This window comes from Hippopotamus amphibius, chromosome 1 (genome assembly GCF_030028045.1).
Source record: "Hippopotamus amphibius kiboko isolate mHipAmp2 chromosome 1, mHipAmp2.hap2, whole genome shotgun sequence".
NCBI classification, from domain to species: domain Eukaryota; kingdom Metazoa; phylum Chordata; class Mammalia; order Artiodactyla; family Hippopotamidae; genus Hippopotamus; species Hippopotamus amphibius.
The window spans coordinates 67,041,843-67,059,828 of NC_080186.1; the positions used below are offsets into that span (position 1 = coordinate 67,041,843).

The 17,986-nt window shown below is 35.2% G+C and overlaps 2 protein-coding genes across 17 annotated transcripts in view; one reads left to right on the forward strand and one right to left on the reverse strand.

Moving 5' to 3' along the window:
- FUBP1 (far upstream element binding protein 1) overlaps positions 1-4,058 on the forward strand; it is a 33,667-nt gene extending 29,609 nt beyond the window's left edge. For 8 of the 10 annotated variants that reach the window (XM_057715510.1, XM_057715533.1, XM_057715537.1 and 5 more), the window contains 2 exons: positions 1,537-1,583; positions 2,493-4,058. In XM_057715510.1, coding sequence (XP_057571493.1) covers positions 1,537-1,583; positions 2,493-2,523 — 78 coding nt within the window. In that variant the 3' untranslated portion in view covers positions 2,524-4,058. The remainder of the gene's footprint in view (positions 1-1,536; positions 1,584-2,492) is intronic. The other 2 variants (XR_009049984.1, XM_057715550.1) reach the window with 2 other exon arrangements.
- Positions 4,059-4,117: 59 nt separating this feature from the next.
- Positions 4,118-17,986, reverse strand: part of NEXN (nexilin F-actin binding protein) — a 46,679-nt gene continuing 32,810 nt past the window's right edge. For 4 of the 7 annotated variants that reach the window (XM_057715473.1, XM_057715483.1, XM_057715463.1 and 1 more), the window contains 5 exons: positions 15,845-16,042; positions 10,368-10,589; positions 5,761-5,946; positions 5,144-5,501; positions 4,119-5,033 (listed from right to left, as the gene is read on the reverse strand). In XM_057715473.1, the coding sequence (XP_057571456.1) occupies positions 5,020-5,033; positions 5,144-5,501; positions 5,761-5,946; positions 10,368-10,589; positions 15,845-16,042 (978 nt within the window). In that variant the 3' untranslated portion in view covers positions 4,119-5,019. Of the gene's footprint in view, positions 5,502-5,760; positions 5,947-10,367; positions 10,590-15,844; positions 16,043-17,986 lie in introns of all 7 variants that reach the window. The other 3 variants (XM_057715444.1, XM_057715430.1, XM_057715437.1) reach the window with 2 other exon arrangements.

The following is a 17,986-nucleotide window of genomic DNA, read 5'->3' on the forward strand; positions in this document are numbered from 1 at the left end:
ATACATGACCACTGTTTCAGACCTGTACTGCTGCTATAACAGTTAACCTTTCTGTTTTTAATTTAATAATTACTTGATTTCCAAGACTGTTTCAGCATAATTAATTTTAAACAATTTTCAGATAGTGAATATGAGTAGTCTATAATAAGAACAGTTTTTTCATGTAAAGCAGCTCTTGCAATGTATACAATATTAGAGTGTTTCTTTCTAAATTTAGGGTAGAAAAAGTGAATAGTATGCAAAAAGTATAGCTACAGTGCATCTGCCATTGAAACATTATTGGGGTATGAAAATGTTCAAGCCTTTTTCTTTTTTTTTTTTTTTCTTTTTTGCAGTATAGATAAGCTTTGTTTTGTAAATGCACAAGTCCAATCATTGAATCAACTTAATTTTTTTATGTACTTGAAATCATTTTATTACTCTATAACACTCATGCTGAAGTTCTGATATTTTGTTGAAATCCATTGTTTTACTCTTTGCATATTTGTTGGCTCTGCATATTAATATATTAGACTACATGCAAATACAGTCTGTCTTGCCATTGTCTGTTGAAGTGCAGGTTTGATCCAGCCAGTATAGAACTAGCTCTGTAGGGGTGAGGAGGACTGTGCTGTGTATCATCCTTGATTGTGTTCCTTCAAGGAGCATTGCACTGTAAGTACATCAGAATGACAAATTGATGAACTGCAACAGTATCTTTTTGTCAATGTTCCACATAATGCAAATGCCATACTCTGTGTGAATATTATGTTGGAATACAGTGCTTATATCTTGGAAAACCATAACTGCTTCTTAATTTAACATAGAATAATTCATAGGTCTGTATTTTTTTTTAAGTGAGCTTAATGGGTAAGTATTTTTGATATGCTTTAGCTATAGCTAAAGAAAACTGATCATTAACAAAGTTGAATAGTATTACTCATTGGTGCTCCTAAAATATTGCTTTTCAGTGTAAAACATGCATATCTTATATATTAATATGAAAGACTTGAAATGTATCAGACAGAGTGGTTTTCAGTTTGCAAATATTAAGTAATATAGTGGTTTTAACACCATTTTCTAAATATATATATACTAGTTCTTTGATTGGTGGGGGAGCACCATTTGTTGTTCTGAATATACTATAAAGGAAGATGTACAAGGACATAAATGTTGAGATTACTTATAGGGTAGAAAATAGGAGTACAGTTCATTGTAGATGTTTTGAAATGTTTTTTGACTGTTTTATAGAACCTAGAGTGAATTCCCTTACCCTTATTTAGATACGGATATGTAGTTCTAGTTTGAAGTTTAACAGTTAAGGAGTTAGTTATCTGTTATCTTTAAGAGTAGGGTATTGATGTGAACAGTTTCAGAATTTTGCATGATACTGTTTTATAGATGACCTTTTAGGAAAGTGGTACATTTATTATACTGAAGAGAGAGTTCAGTTGGATTCAGTATCATAACTCACAAATTGGAGGCTGTTGATTTTGATTCATTTAAGGTTTAAAATCTTTATTAATTGCAAACAGTGCAATTATTTATACTTCACAGTGCCTTCCCAGACCTTCCACCTTAGGTTCTGCTGCAAAAAGCAACAGGTAAGCACAACCTAAGGACATATATAAATAAATATTTCAGTACATTAATGTTGTCCCTGTGAGGTTTTTGTGGTTGTGTATTCAAAAGCAATCTGCTACTGCTTCCCCAAAATGTATTTTGTTATTTATGCTACCATTTCAGTGGAAAGTCTGTAAGTTGTTCAAACAACTGTTTACATTTCTAGGTAACGTTTTTTATTTTAATTTTTTTATTAAAACAAGGAAAAAAATGAGTAGATTGCTGCTGTAATTAAACTACATTAGAAACTACATTTTTATAATCTTTTCCCAAATATAGAAGAATTGTTAAAAATTTTTAAAGAACAGTTACATAGTTTTCAAGATTTAGGAAATCATTTGGTCAGAAACTTCAACAGCCTTCACAATCTGTTTGATTGACAAGACATTTTCTTTGCCCTCCAAAGCTATGGAGTCTAATTTTTTTCTTATTCTTGAACTGTAGTAATTCAGTAAGGACATTATGGGTCAGAGTTTTATTATGACCTTTTCTTTTTTTTTTTAGACAATTCAGTTTTCATAACTTTATAAAGAAAAAATTATAAGAAATACTGGCAGTATGTTTTGATAAAAGGCATGTGCATCAGTGAAATGTTAACTGTATAGCAAATAACCTTTCATAGTCTGTATAGCAACCAATATTTTTCTGATTTATAATACTTTAATAACTGACGCTGCATTTATGTTATTTTTTGCCAGTTTAAAATGTTTGTGTGTTCTTATAGATGATTTTAACTGGTACATATTTTGAGTTAAGATGAATGTCTTAAAGCAGCATCATATCAGTTTTGTTTATTCGATTTCTAAAATGTGCTGATCCTTTTAAAACTCCTGCTTATCTTTGCAACAAAGAAAAATATTCAAAAATACTGCCTTCATTTTCACACACAGTGCTGAAGATGCTGCAAGCACCAAATCATAGCTCATAAAATCAGGTCCTGAGATAGTTACCCATAAAGAGGAATCCTTTGAGTGTATGCCATTGGTGAGCCGATGAGCATGGACCATAGAAGGGCTCAATGTAGAAGGTAAAATTGGCAAATCATAATTGAGAAAAATGAAATGTTTTCCCATACATAATATGGTGTAGGGTGTAATGTACCTGCTTTTGATCACTTTTCATTTTTTAAGTGCTGTTCACTTGATCTTAAATGTTCTATGAACTGTTAAATTTTGAAAGTTATGTAGTTATTGCACCACATTTATGTGTGTGTATGTGTGTTTTAATAGTCAATGATAGGTATGTTAAGACTGATATTATTAAGGAGCTCTTTGAATCTCAAGAGCCTGTCAAGTTTTGGTTAGTTGCAGTTTGCATTTTTATAAAGGAAAGTAGATATGAGCGCTGATAGATACTGGGGCATTGCTTCTGTCTCGTGAGGATTTCTTTATTCGCTGTCATACGCCTTCACTGACACCGCAAATCTTAACCTTGAAATAAATGGAAAGCAGAAAAGGTGAGCCAGTTGACTTGAATGCAATGGATGTTAGGAGTGGTAGAAACAATGTTTAGCTTGAAATTGATTTATTTTATTTAGCACTTAAACTTGACAATGTGTTTTTGTTTTTAAGATTTCTTAATGTGGTGATACTTAGAATTCTCATGGTTTGATGTTTCTTTTAGAAATGGGAAGTATACTTTTATTTTTAATTAATGAAAATGGTTTTAATACTAAAACTAGTTGTTTATGAGCATTGTAAAATATATCCTTAGACAAATACCTTGGTAGTTAATTTACAGGAGTGGGTTTGGATAGGAGTAAACAGAGTACCTTAAGAGGGAAATAGAAATGTATTCAGAAGTGATAACATTTGTTTGAATACTCTGCCAGGAGAACCACTTCTACCTGCAAAGTTACGTTGTCTATAATAAGGTTGTAAAAATTACTAACTAATGAAGATGTCTTTTTTTTTCTGAAAATTCTGCCTCACTTTAAAATGTAGTTTAACAATACCTAGTTAAAAGATAATTTTGACTCTGAAAATAACCTTATTTTTGGTTTAGTCACTTGAGTTTTCTTGCCACGATATAAACTTTTGAGGGATTTTTAAAGTGGTGCTTTTAAGAAGGCAAATAAGTCCCAGGATTTTATTTTCTTCAGTGATACCCCTATAGAAACTCTTAAATGTATTTGCACATATATATATATATATATATATTTTCTTATGCATGCTCAATGCATTTTCGTCCTGAGAAAAGTGTTCTCTACAGAAACTACCCGTGTAAAAAGAAGATTGGCTTAAAATGGCTACTGTGATGGGAACAGTGTCTTAGGGAGATGCAGCTTGGACTTGAGGTAAATTGAATACTTTACAAACTGTGGTTTAGAGTTTGCTTTAATACCATTGTATGTAAAAGGGTACATGATTGCTGTAATTTTGTATTGATTATGGTTTCCTCAATAAAAAAATAAATGTACATTGGTGACTATTATAAGGGAATGTTTGTCTCTTTTCTAAAATACTGAAAGACTTTTTTTTTAATACAGAAGTGACTTTATTATGGGTTTACATTGTAAAATTGTCTTCCAGAAAATTAAAATATAAAACAACTTGATAATAGAACATGGTAGCTAATTATTTACAAACTCACATTAAAAACTCAAAATTGAAGATCGTACCATTTTTCCCTAAATTTAATTCTCTTAGATCTTGAATTCTTTGACTATGTTGAAATTGTTTTCTCCTGCATGAACTATTAATACAAAGTTTTCTCATTAAAATATAATTTGTTCAGGTAAGGTCGCAACACGTTTGCTTTATAACCTTGAATACATATTACACACATTTGAAAAGTACATTTTTTGATATTCTCAACACTCAGAACTCTGTATTAGGCAATGGTTTCCATCAGATTTGCGCTGGCAGTTGTTTCTTAAAATTCTTTATTTTTTTTTTCCACACAGAGGGACGTGATACCCCCTCCCCCCTCGTATCTCTGCTTCAGAAAGACAAACTACAACAACCAAAATGATGTACTACTGAGGAAAAAACCCACTCAAATTTATAGGTTCCAAATTCATTAACTCAGCTATTTCAGACTAATTTAATAGCTCATAAATGATATCTTTCCATGCAAAAATATGTCCTATTTATGATTTTTTAAAACATAATTGCTGTAAACATGGGAAATACACAGTGTTTGTAATAGGTTTTGATAAAATAATTAAGTTTCCCACTTTGCCCCATTAAATTACACATTAACCTATACTGCATAATAAGGTGATAAATCTGGTGCTCATTTGAAAAGGAAGAAGATAGTTTTTTAGATGAGCTTGTGTTTTGAAGTCTTAGGGAAAGGAATAAGAAGTCAACATAGTGGCACTTCCGGTTTCCTTTTTTGGCCCCGCCACAGAAAAGATGGATGTAGTAAGAAAGTCGGAGAGAGAAGGTGTGTTCCAGGGAGAGGGAAGGGGACCTAGTAGTCGTCAGCTAAAAAAAGAGAAGAAAAAATGTGATTTTTTTTTTTTTTTTTTTTTTTTTAAGGAAAAAATTTTTAAATAGAATAAAAGTTCTAGATTCAAAGAGTGATTAATTCTTACTTTCAATGGTAAGAATACAGGTACTAGCTGCAGAGCCTTTATTGTTCACTGCTTTACACATATACTCTCCTTCATCTTCTGGAAAAGTTTCTGGTAAATAAAGGCAGTAAGTTTCTCCTCTTTCAATATATTGATAGTCTTCTCCATCCTGCAGTATTTCTCCTTCAAACCACCATGTAATTTCTGGTTTGGGTTCTCCTGTTACTTTAACAGTAAATCTAACTGGCTCACTATCTACTACCGATGTGTTTTTTAGAGGCTTCTTAAACCACGGAGCTCCTGATCTGGTTTGCTCTTCATCTTCAACAGTGGAGCCATTCATGGTACTACCCTCTTCTTCTTCCTCCTCTTCTCTTTTCTATATTAAAATAAGTGCATTCAGGTTGGCATTTATACTATAGTATTTTCAGGACAGTGGTTTAGTAATAGAATTTGGAGGTAAATATATTTTTCCCCCAAAGTAAAGAACATGTAAGTATGCTTACTACAAAGTCTATTTTACAAAACATTTCAGTGACTTGAAAACTATTAAAATATTTTTTTAATACCTCCTCATAGAACTTCCATTGTTTTTAAGAGGTCATCTTTGGAAAACAGAGGATATGTAAGCCTGATACCTTTTGTAGTGCTGCATCAATTTCCTTTTGTTCAAACTGCATGCGTAATAACTTTTGCTCTTCGATTCTTCTTTGTTCTTCTTCTTCTCTTGCCTTAGCCATTCGTTCAAATCTAGCTTTCATATTCACTTTATGAGTAAATGGAGCCTCACTTTTTTTTGCAGGCTTGATATCAACATCTTCTTCCTTTACAAAAATGGGCCAAGAATAAGAATTGTTTTCTAAAAACCAACAAGAACTAAGACGTTAATAGTTCTGAAGATGTCTAGGCACAAAATAATTAACATGTTTTGTTATACACATTTGGTACACTGCAGACATGGAGGTTTTCACTGTCCCCCAGTTTGGGAAAGAAGAAAGTTTCACTTATGAAATATTCTCCCAACAACTGGAATCCTTTTCTCCCAGTATAAAGATCACATGTTGTCTCTGGAGTCGTGGTATATTTATTTGCCCTACCAAATCTCTGCTCATTGATATCAAGTAACAGGAAAGAGTGAGAATATGATACATTGTTAACAACTATTAAAATACTCACGAGTGTCCATGTCACTCTTCACCCTACTACATAATACAGAAATGCAATTTCTGTCATCTCCCACTTCGTGATTTCTTTCCTCACCCTTCTTTGTTAGTAACTGAGATGAATTCCATTCAACAAATAATTTACTGATGGGCAGTGGCAAAGAAGAATGCAGGTAGAATAAACAGGAAGACAACTGCTGAAAGAGACAGTGGCTGGAACTTGGGGAAATCATGGAGGTGAAGTATGGCTCTGAGTCAGTCTGTTTAGGAGTGATCCAGGTACCACATCCAACCAAATAAAGGAAATTTTAAAACAAGCCTGCATGAGAAAAATCTTGGTTCATCAATGTTTTACATTAGTTTGAGGTATTGCACCAAAGCTCCAATGAATGTAGAAGGAGGCGTTAAGAGTAAGTTGGATAGTTTTTCTAGTTCTCCTGAGTCAAATTTTTATTTGATGTTGGAAAATGTTAAAATATATGGCACAACCAGAGACCTTACGGGTAAATTCTATTGTTAATGTCATTATTTAACCTTCAGTTGATAAACATAATGCCTGACTAACATTATTAATGAATGGTGTTGATATGATTGTTTATTATACTTAAAAGAGGATACAGAATACATGTTAAATAATGGTTTGCTTGTTTAACAAGCAAACTAATAAACTGCAGTTTTACCTCATCAGGCTTTTCTGAGACTTAAATGGAAAGAAAATTGGACCTCTTTGTTCACACTTAAATAGTTAATGTTCTTTGCTTACCAAATAAATCCTCAAGATAGGATATTTCAGCAGGTACAATAATTGCTATTCTGACTGAATCCCTCCCGGTTAATAACTTGCTTTCTGGAGTTTTGGATAAAAGTTTGTGTAAATTCATAACTGTTACTCAGTTACCTCACACCTGTCTTTAGGAAAGAAATCCTTTAAGTAAAAGGATTCGTCATAAGTTAACTGGGAGAAAGTCTTTATTATGTACAGTTGCCTTTTCTTGAATCCCTGGAAAGCCAGGTTATAATTGTTTCCGGGAAATGAAGCTACTAAGAGAGTCTTGCTATAAATGGAATGAGCCTTGTTTTCTAGGTGCATTCTTAGCAGGGCATTGATACTCCCAGCACGTGGATATTACAGGCAACACAGTGAATTTGGGATAAAAACACAAGGAATGGTTTTGGAGTACACCTTACTGGGAAATCTAACTTAGAAGGTCACTGTGAGGCAATTAAGTTGTTTATGTACCAAATGGTACAGGTTAAGGGCTACAGGAGCTGGGGTGGAATTCTTAGGTAAGATTACATGAATGAATTAGGCCTTGAAAGGTGTTCAGAACATAAAGAAGGTATTTTCTAAAGGAGGAAACCAGATACATGATCAGATGGAAGGGGGAGATCTACTCTGGAAGTTCATTATACTCTGCCAAAATTATGCCAGCACAGTATCTCAATGACCCTTCATCTAGAGGAATATGATAGGAGGAATGTCAAATTCTTCACAGGAAACTCAGTTCAGGACATCATGGATTATAGAAGATCAGCCAGGTCCTAAGATAATATCCTTTTATACAAGAGAGTCAGTAACAGCATTAAAGTGAGAAGATAACCTATCTCATTTCTTTCCTTATCTTACCTATAAATTTTATAGGACTAGGTATCACTGCTCTAAGATTTTACTACCTTTAACAAAAAGGTGGGGGGGGGAGCAAATTCATGCTGATTTAAATTCTTTACCTTCTGTGATTTACCTCTAAAGAATCACCTGATCTTATGGCCCATTATGGTTTTATCATTCACCTTGCAACTATTAATTCTTTGAAGATGGCTTTATCTACATCTGTACTTTCAAACTGTATCCAAAAAAGTTAAAATCTGTAGCTCCTACCTCTTACCTGAGCTCAGTACCTGTGTTTCAGACTGCCATTACCTTTCCAAATATAGCTCAAATTTAACAGGTCCAAAACAATTTATTCACCCCTCTTCTCCAGACCTCCTGAATTCTCTGTAGCATCATCTAGTTTCCCTGATAATCTTGAAGCAATGTCAGGCTTCTCAGCAACCACCTGCCTGTAACTCAGTTTTGTTAAAGTTGGGTCAATTTTTCTCCCTTGCCCCCAACTTCATGACCATCTTCCAGTTTATCCTCCATGATCCCAGGATTCTATAAACAAAAGCCTTTTATTACTCTGTCTTAAAACTTTGGTTATTAACATTGTCCCCAGATAATAGTGCCTGCACCTATCACCTATTATTCTATGAAACTTGCCTTTTGAACCTATTTTCCACTTCCCCCAGATAAAGTTTTAAAACCTTTGTGTTGACTCATATTGTCCTTCCAATCTGGAATGCTTTCCCTCTTTAACCTCAACTTCTATTTCAACTGTCACATTCAGCTAAAATGTCATTTTTTCAGCCCTGTTAAACCTCCCCTAGGAATATTAACTCCATACCACTTGATCCCATAGCACTAAATATATAACTGTCTTAGCATCTATAACAATTTTCATTGTTTTCATAATTTCAATAGGCTGGATTTCTTGAAGGCATATTCTATTCACTTTTATGTACCCAAAACTTAACACAGGTACCAACATAGAAGATGTTAAAAATAGCAATGGTGTTAGTTTTTAACCATCACAAAACAGTTTTTAACCCAGTCCCTAAGTCCTTGTGTTTTAGTATATGTTGCACTAAGTTCAGATGCGTATCAATTTGACATCTGGATGTTTTACAGCATCTCCATTTGTCTAAAATAATCCTGTGGCCTCTCTTCCTACCAAACTTCTATATTCCCCATTACCTAGTATAACCAATCACTTTGATTCCTCTCCACCACCATTCCCAAGCTAAGTCTTGCCAACTTTGTATCCTATGTACTTTTCCATCCTCTCCATTCCCGTTCTAATTCAAATCTCCATGAGGTTTTCTCTGACTACCCTGTACAAAATAGTACCACATACTCTACAGTCTTTTACCCTGCTTTGTTAATCTCCATACTTATATTTACTACCCAATCATTGTTTTCTATCCCATTTACCGCCCTACACCTGTTAGATTCTAAACACCATATGAGCAAGGACTGCACCAATTAGTGCCACTGTCCAGAACAGTCCCTGGAACACAGTATAGTAGGCAAATAATTTTTTAATGCATGAATCTAAAACCATCTTTAGCTTCGGCATGATCTTGCTATAAAGATGCCTATTTGATAATATTCCATGTTTTGAAAACCCCTTCAATTCACCCCAGTAAAACAAACTTCCTTAACATGGCATCTAAGATGGGTCATCTTCCCTGTGCTTGTGTCTCCATGTTCTTTTGCTGTGCTTGCACTCTACTTGTCTCAATAATAATGAATTGCTTATAGTCCTGGAATTTGCCCATGGTTTCATCATTCTTTTTATTCACCAATCTCTGAAGGCCCTCCCAAATTCCCATACCTGTTTTATAGTTGAATAGGTGATGAAAATAAATCTTTAGAAGTATATACATTAAATATAACATAGCAATTCTGACAGAATAAGTTTTCCAAATCTTATTTAATTAAACCAATATTCATAATCATGGTGCTAGTCCTTAAGTTGGAAGGGACATTATAGGTCACGTAGTGAGTGCCTCATTATTTTACATGTGGAGGTACCTCAAATTCATGTCACCTGAATTCTGATTTAGGCTCTGCCACTGAATTCTTGGCATGACTTTGAACAGATCATATAGGCTTTGTTGGCCTCATCTTTAAATAAGAAAGTAGGTATGAATAATCTCTGGAGTTTAACTTGAATATACACTGGTTCTACTGATTGAAAGTAAAGCTTCTGCCAATAAATACTTTTGAGCTTTCACTAGAGCAAACTGCTTGATGTTCACTGTAGGCTTTAATTCTTATAAAAGTCATTTTGGAACAATGCTAGAGTAGGGAAATCTTTCAGAGTCTCTTAAGATCTTAATGTGGTTTTGCTATTTCGTTCCCAGATCCTCATATACACTGATGGTTAACTGGAAGTACACTTATTTCACAGTCAGTGTTATCTCTGTTAAGTTCACCATCGTTACTGAACTATAACTATGTGAAACATAAAACAGCGTACCTCATGAAAGTTTTCTGCTTCTCGCTCTTTAATTTCAAGATCAATTGCTCTTCTTCTTGCTCGTTCTTCTTCTATCTTTTTTTGTATTTCTTTTTCAGACAACTGTCCGATTTTTTCAAACTTGCTTTTTAGATTTTTAGCTTGAATAGAGCCACTCCTTTTCAATTTGATTAATTCTTCGTATTCTCTACTCAGTTCAAAGGTTTCATTTTCTTCTTCTTCCTTCAAAAAAATTAAGATTTTTGTATATTAAATACCAGAAAATTAGTTTGTACAATAAACCATTCAGAAAGTTCACAGTCTCTTATCTGAAGGTAAAACTAAACACTTAATAACATCCTCCCTAAACACAGTGCCTAAATTTACTAATTAAAATTAGTGCTACAAATTTAAGACTTTAGATAACATATTTCATTTAAAATACTGTTTAATGAGGGACTATGGCTCAAAACCTCATTAACATCCCATTATAACCTGCTGAAAGTAAAATATGTATGTCAAGATTAACTTTTACTAAGAATTGAGGAAGATCTTTAGGGGAAGGTAAAGACTCAAAAAACACTGGACAAGGAGTCAGAAGTTCTAGTTCTGACTCTGAGACTGTGTGGCCTTTTGCCTGGTCACTCAGCCCACTGGACATGATTTTTTCATCTTTATGTAGAGCAGTATCTCTAAAATTCCTCCTGTCTTTGATTTGATGATAGTCAATGTTAAATATCACTCTTAATACTCAACTAAACTAAGCATTTCTACAGATACAGTCTGGAAAAATCCCTGCATTTTGCTGCATATCACTTGTATTCTCAATTTTATATTCTGCCAAGAAAGATACGGAGTCAACAAAAATTGGGCTCCAATTAATTTATTTGGCTGCATCAAGTCTTAGTTGCAGCACTCGGGATCTTTCATTGTAGTGTGTGGGCTTCTCTCTAGTTGTAGTTGCAGCACTCGGGATCTTTCATTGTAGTGTGTGGGCTTCTCTCTAGTTGTGGTGTGAGGGCTCCAGGATGCACAGGCTCAGTAGTTGCGGCGTGTGGGCTTAGTTGCCCTGCAGCATGTGGAATCTGAATTCTGACAGGGATCGAACCTGTGTCCTCTACATTGGAAGGCAGATTCTTAACCATTGGACCACCAGGGAAGTGCTTGGGCTCCAATTCTTTATACCATTTTATCTTGAATACTTTTTATTCAGGTTCCTTTCCCTTGGCTTTTCACAAATCATCAGTTCTTTATAACTTCTTACAGTAAACCCTAATGGAGTGGTAGAATATTGCAGTTATTCCTGTTACACTTTTCCTGAGGAAGACCTAGAGTTCTAAGCAGAGAAAAAAGAAAAAGGTGGGACTGGGGTGGGGTGGTACAGAGAGAGTCACAGTGGATGATGAGGCTTAATTTGTTGGTTCAACAATGGGAAAAAAGTTTACTCCTTTATACTGCCTCCACTTTTTGGTCTATGTGGGTGAAAATGTGCAACTCCTAAAATATCAGAAATTAACAAAGTTATGACATCGCATCATATCACAATGGTTCCCACATCATTCTGATCAAAATTAATGGTTGAACTAATCAGTTACAATCTTATGTAATCTTGGAATTGGCATTCTACTTGTTTGAAAACTCTCAGACATAGTGGAGTAAGTCGCTTAGTAGCACCAGAATGTCTGACAATTATACCCTGCCATATATTAATTAGATTACTTCTCAATAGTATACTAAAATATATTCTAATTTACTTTGTTTTTCTAGAAAGACAATTCATTTTCAGCTTCCTTTATAAAATAAGTGCTATTACATTTTTTTTAATTCTAACGCTAGACCTTGCAGTATTTTCCTATAGCATATTCATTATATTTTCTTATTAACTATATATGTATACAGCATTTATAGTCTCTTGGTTGACTTGGGCAAGGAAGTAAATATTCCACAGGCCCATTGCTCCAACTCATGACAAAGAGGCAACTTCTAAGAGATTGCAACATCTGTGAAGGAACCCACTCGTATTTCTAGATCAGATGTTGGCAAAAGGCCCCCACCAAGTCACCTGCCAAACACGCCATTTCACGGCCAGTCCTACTTAAGCTGGGAAAGCCACTGCTCGCCTTACCCCAAGTACTGGGGTTGTGCACTCACCCCTGACACCGCTGCTTGCGTTGCTGCTAGGGCCCCCCACGCAGTCAGAGGCCTAGGGTGACAGCAGGATGCTGGGCTCCTCCCTCACCCTCCCCTCTTCTGCCTATGCAACTAGTTGGCCATCCAGATGGAGGGAAGCAGTATCCAGGGGTAGGAAGGAGAAGGTTAGACAGGGTCTTGGGGCAACAGGAGGAGGAAAAGGACTTCCAAGAGCCCACCATGAGGAAGCAGGGAGACATGAGGAGTGGGTGAGCCAAAGCTCTGAGACTCTAGTGCAGGCTCCCTTGTCCAATCAACTTTCAATTACAAGACACAAATTCAAAGATAAACTTATTTAAAATTTCAAAGACAACTCAGAGCACTAAATCCTGTGTGGCCCGTCTGAGCATAGGGTCCTGTGAGGGCAAACATTGCATGCTCATGAAGCTGGCCCTGTGCAGTCTGTATGATGAACGTGTATATACATATTTTTAAAATTCATTTCAATACTGGAGAAACCATCCTGAAGTATTTAATAGTATCAAAGTTCTATCTTAGAATAATTTAGTAAAATACAGGCATACCTTGGAGATATTGCGAATTCAATTCCAGACCACCGTAAAAAGGGAATATCTTAATAAAGTGCGTCACGTGAATTTTTTGGTTTCCCAGTGCATATAAAAGTTACGCTTACAGTCTACTGTGTGCAATAGCATTGTGTCTAAAAAACCAAATACCTTAACTTTAAAATATTGCTAAGAAATGCTGACCATCATCTGAGCCTTCAGTGAGTCATAATCTTTTTGCTGTTGGACAGTCTTGCCTCGGTGTTGATGGTTGCTGACTGATCAGGGTGGTAGTTGCTGAAGGCTGGGCTAGCTGTGGCAATTTCTTAAAATAAAATGACAATGAAGTTTGCTGCATCAATTAACTCTTCCTTTTGTGAATGATGTCGCTGTAACTTGCAATGCTCTTTGATGTGTGGGTAAAAATGTGGGTAAATGCATTTTACCCACAGTAGAATTTCTTTCAAAATTGGAGTCAGTCTTCTAAAACTCTGCTGTTGCTTTATCAGCTAGGTTTATGTAATATTCTAAATCCTCTGTTGTCATTTTAACCATCTTCACAGCACCTTTACCAGGAGTAGCTTCCATCTCACGAAACCACTTTCTTGTCATCCATAAGAAGCAACTCCTCATTCATTAGTTTTATCATGAGATTTCAGCAATTCATTCACATCTTCAGACCCCACTTCCAATTCTAGTCCTCTTGCTCTCTCCACCACATCTGCAGTTACTTCCTCCACTGAAGTCTTGTACCACTCAAAGTCATCTGTGAGGGTTGAAATCAACTTTTTCTAAACTTCTGTGAATTTGATATTTTGACCTCTTCCCATGAATCACGAATATTTTTAATGGCACCTAGAATGCTGAATCCTTTCCAAAAGGTTTTCAATTGATTTTGCCCATATCCATTGGAGGAATCACCATCTATGGCAGCTATAGCCTTATAAAATGTATTTCTTCAATAATAAGACTTGAAAGTAGAAATTGCTGTGCTAGCTGGCATGAAAACAACATTAATATTGTTACACGTCTCCATCAGAGCTCTTGGGGGAGCAGGTGCGCTATCAATGAGCAGTAATATTTTTAAAGGAATCTTTTTTTCTGAGCAGTAGGTCTAAACAGTGGGCTTTAAGTAGTCAGTAAACCATGTTGTCAACAGATGTGCTATAATCCAGGCTTCGTAGTTTCATCTATAGAGCACAAGCCAAGCAGATTTAGCATAATTCTTAAGGACCCTAGGATTTTCAGAATGATAAATGAGCACTGGATTCAACGGCTATGTTAGCCCATAACAAGAGAGTCAGCCTGCCCTTTGAAGTTTTGAAGCCAGGCATTGACCTCCTCTCTAGCTAAGAAAGTCCTAGATGGCATCTTCTTCCAATATAAGCCTGGCTACATAGAAAATCTATTGTTTAGTGTAGCCACCTTCTTAATTATCTTAGTGAGATCTTCTGGATAACTTGCTGCAGCCTCTACAACAGCACTTGCTGCTTCACCTTGCACTTTTATGTTATGGAGATGTGGCTTCTTTCCTTAAACCTCAAGAACCAACCTCTGCTAGCTTCAGACTTTTCTTCTTCAGCTTCCTCATCTCTCAGCCTTCATAGAATTGAGAGTTAGGACCTTGCTCTGGATTAGGCTGTGGCTTAAGGGAATGTTGTGGCTCGTTTCACCTTCTATCCAAACCACTAAAACTTTTTTCCACATCGAAAATAAGAGTGTTCCACTGGTACTGGAGTAGCACTTTTAATTTCCTTCAAGAACTTTCCCTTTACATTCACGTCTTGGCTAACTGTTTGGCACAAGAGGCCTAGATTTTGGCCTATCTTTCGACATGCCTTCCTCACTAAGCTTAATCATTGTTAGCTTTTAATTTAAAGTGAGACAAATCACTTCTTGGCTAAGTGTAAAGTGAGAGATGTGCAACTCTTACTTTCACTTAAACACTAGAGGCCATTAATTGGCCTAATTTCAATACTGTTGGGTAAGGGAACAGGTAGGCTGGAGGAGGGGGAAGAGATGGACAAACAGCCGGTCAGTGAAGCAGTCAGAACATATACATTTATCAATTAAGTTTACCATCTTATATGGGCGCAGTTTGTGGTGCCCCAAAAGAGCTGCAATAGTAACAATGAAGATCACTGATCACAGATCACCATTACAAATATAATGATAATGCAAAAGTTTGACATATTGTGAGAATTACCAAAATGTGACACAGAGACACAAAGGGAGCAAATTCTGTTGGAAAAATGGTGCCAATAGACTTGCTCCATGCCAGTAGACTTGCTCCACAGACCTGCAATTTGTAAAAAAGGCAGTATCTGCAAAGTGCAATAAGATGAAGCACAATGAAATGAAGTATGTCTGTAAAATGATTCAAAGACTTGCCACCAAATGGATGTTCCTATTAGCATCCATGGTACTTTTGTAGATTTTTCTTATTTGGATTATCAGTTTAATTGTTTCAGGGAAAATACGTATAAATAGGTATATTAAGTACTCTAGAATGACAGTTCTCAATCATGGTGCAATCACACATAATTGTGAGGTATACAGAAAGAATATTTACTTAAATATTATAGTAATATCTCAATCACTTGGAATCATATATTTTTCAAACTAGCCAGAAGGATTAGAGTTGTAGCAGGCTGGAAAGGCACACTCAGCTCTGCTGAAACTTGTACCAAGTGCCTTCATGTGAATAATAACACTTAGGAAGTTACTGCAAGGTGATGCATGTGAAATGCTTAGATTAATAAATATTTGTGGAATATTAGTGGACATTTCTTAAGGTCTTACCTCTCCCATTTCTTGCCTCAGTTGTTCAAATTCTCGTTTTTCCGCCTCCAGCTTATGCTTCCGCTCCTCCTCCGTTCGTCGTCTTTCTCCTTCCATTTTTTGTTTTAATAATTCTTCAAAATTAATTTCCAGTTTTCCTGGTGTAAGAGCTTCTTGAGAGATTGTTTTATACAGCTCTGGGGAGTCATCATCTACTACCTATTTAAAATAATTCTTTTATCACTCTTGCCAGAATTATACATACTAAAAAAGGGAATATTTCTTGGATAGAAAAGTTTCACATTGAACTAAAAACCAAAAATTGTCTTTAAAAGTATAAAACAATAAACAAGAAGGGATTATTGGAAAATGTGAGACTAAAGTATTTTGTAGTAACAGAGAAAATGGTGACCATACAGTCTCCATTCCAATGAACAGAAATACTTTGACTTTATAAGTAATTTGAATTAGACATTAAGATGTTCTAACCAAACATATTTTTTAAATTAAAAATATTTAAAAGATGTCCTAATATTGAGAAAACTTTTTAATTGGATTAAAATGAACCTCCATTCTGGTAATTAAATAGAACATTTCCATTAAATCATGGTTTTACCTGAATGAATTAGATAACTCATCATGATCTCTTCATAATCAGGCAAAAATCACTTAATGCCGTGATTTTATTGTACTGATTTATTTACTGTCAGGCTAATTAAAAATAATAATAATAGTTAATACTTATAGCTGCCAGGTACAATTCTAAGCACTTTACGTGTATTGACTTATTTTTCCATAACCCTATGAGGTAGGTGTTATTAATATCCCCATTTTATAGATGAGGAAACTGAGGCCCTAAAAAGTAGCTTGTCCAAAGTCAACACAAATACTATGTGGAAAAGGTGAGATTCAAAACTCTAAAAATCTTTCTAATAAAATTATAGATAACTATTTAGACTACCTTTTTGTAATTTCATGAATTACATGTCTAACTGCCATTTAGTTGTGACCTTGGGCAAGTTACATAGCCTCTCTAAATCTGAGTTTCCTTATCTGCAACAACTTTCATAGGGCTGTCATAAGAATTACATAAAATTTGAAACACTCTTCAGTGTGCCTGACACCATGGTAAGCTCCCAAATAACACATTTATTATTACAATATCATTCCCTGTATATAGGCAATCTCTAAATTGCAAATAGAAACTCTGCTTTTAAATCATTGACTTGGAATACATTTTGCCATGAAAAGCAATTACCTAACTCTAACCCCTGGAATTATATACATAAACCTCTCACTTGAATTGTGTGCCTGTGGCTGAACTAGACACAAGGATAAGAGAGGCAAAGTGTAATTATTTATTTGATCCAAGTTTTATATACAACAGGCTTTACCACAGAACCAGTTCAACTAAGAAACAATGTTTATATGGTCTTACAATCCACAGATTGCCAAAAAATTTTATTAATGTGTGAGTTAACTGAGCAATAATATGAAATGACAATACTTGGCCCTAGATAAGAAAACAACATAACGAAGGAAAAAGTTTCTCTTTCCTTTCTTGATACAGAAATGTCTTTAGGAAACTAGAGTTTTGGCTTAATGCCATTTTCCTTCCCTGCACTTTTTCCACTAGTGAATAATGAAAAAAAGGCAGATTTGGCCTAAAAATCTGCCCCCAGGACTAGATTTCCTGATCTTCACAGCTACTTCTTTTCTACCACTTCTGAATCAGCTGATTCTCCAAAATTAAGTGCTTTCACAATGTTCTCAGGGTTTCTGCATAGAAACCATTTGTGAATCAAGGATTACCTAATAATAGACATATGATAGTTTTAATATCACTTACTCCAATTTAGCCATAAAAAAGAACAAAATAATGACATTTGCAACAACATGGCTGCAACTACAGATTATCATACCAAGTGAAGTAAGTCAGAAAAGGAAAGACAAATACCATATATCATTTATATGTGGAATCTAAAATATGGCTCAAATGAACCTATCTACAAAACAGAAACAGACTCACAGACATAGAGAACAAACTCGTGGTTGCTGAGGGGGAGGGGGGAGGGGAGGCAAGGACTGGGACTGTGGGATTAGCAGATGTACATTATTATATATAGGATGGATAAGCAACAGGGTCCTACCGCACAGCACAGG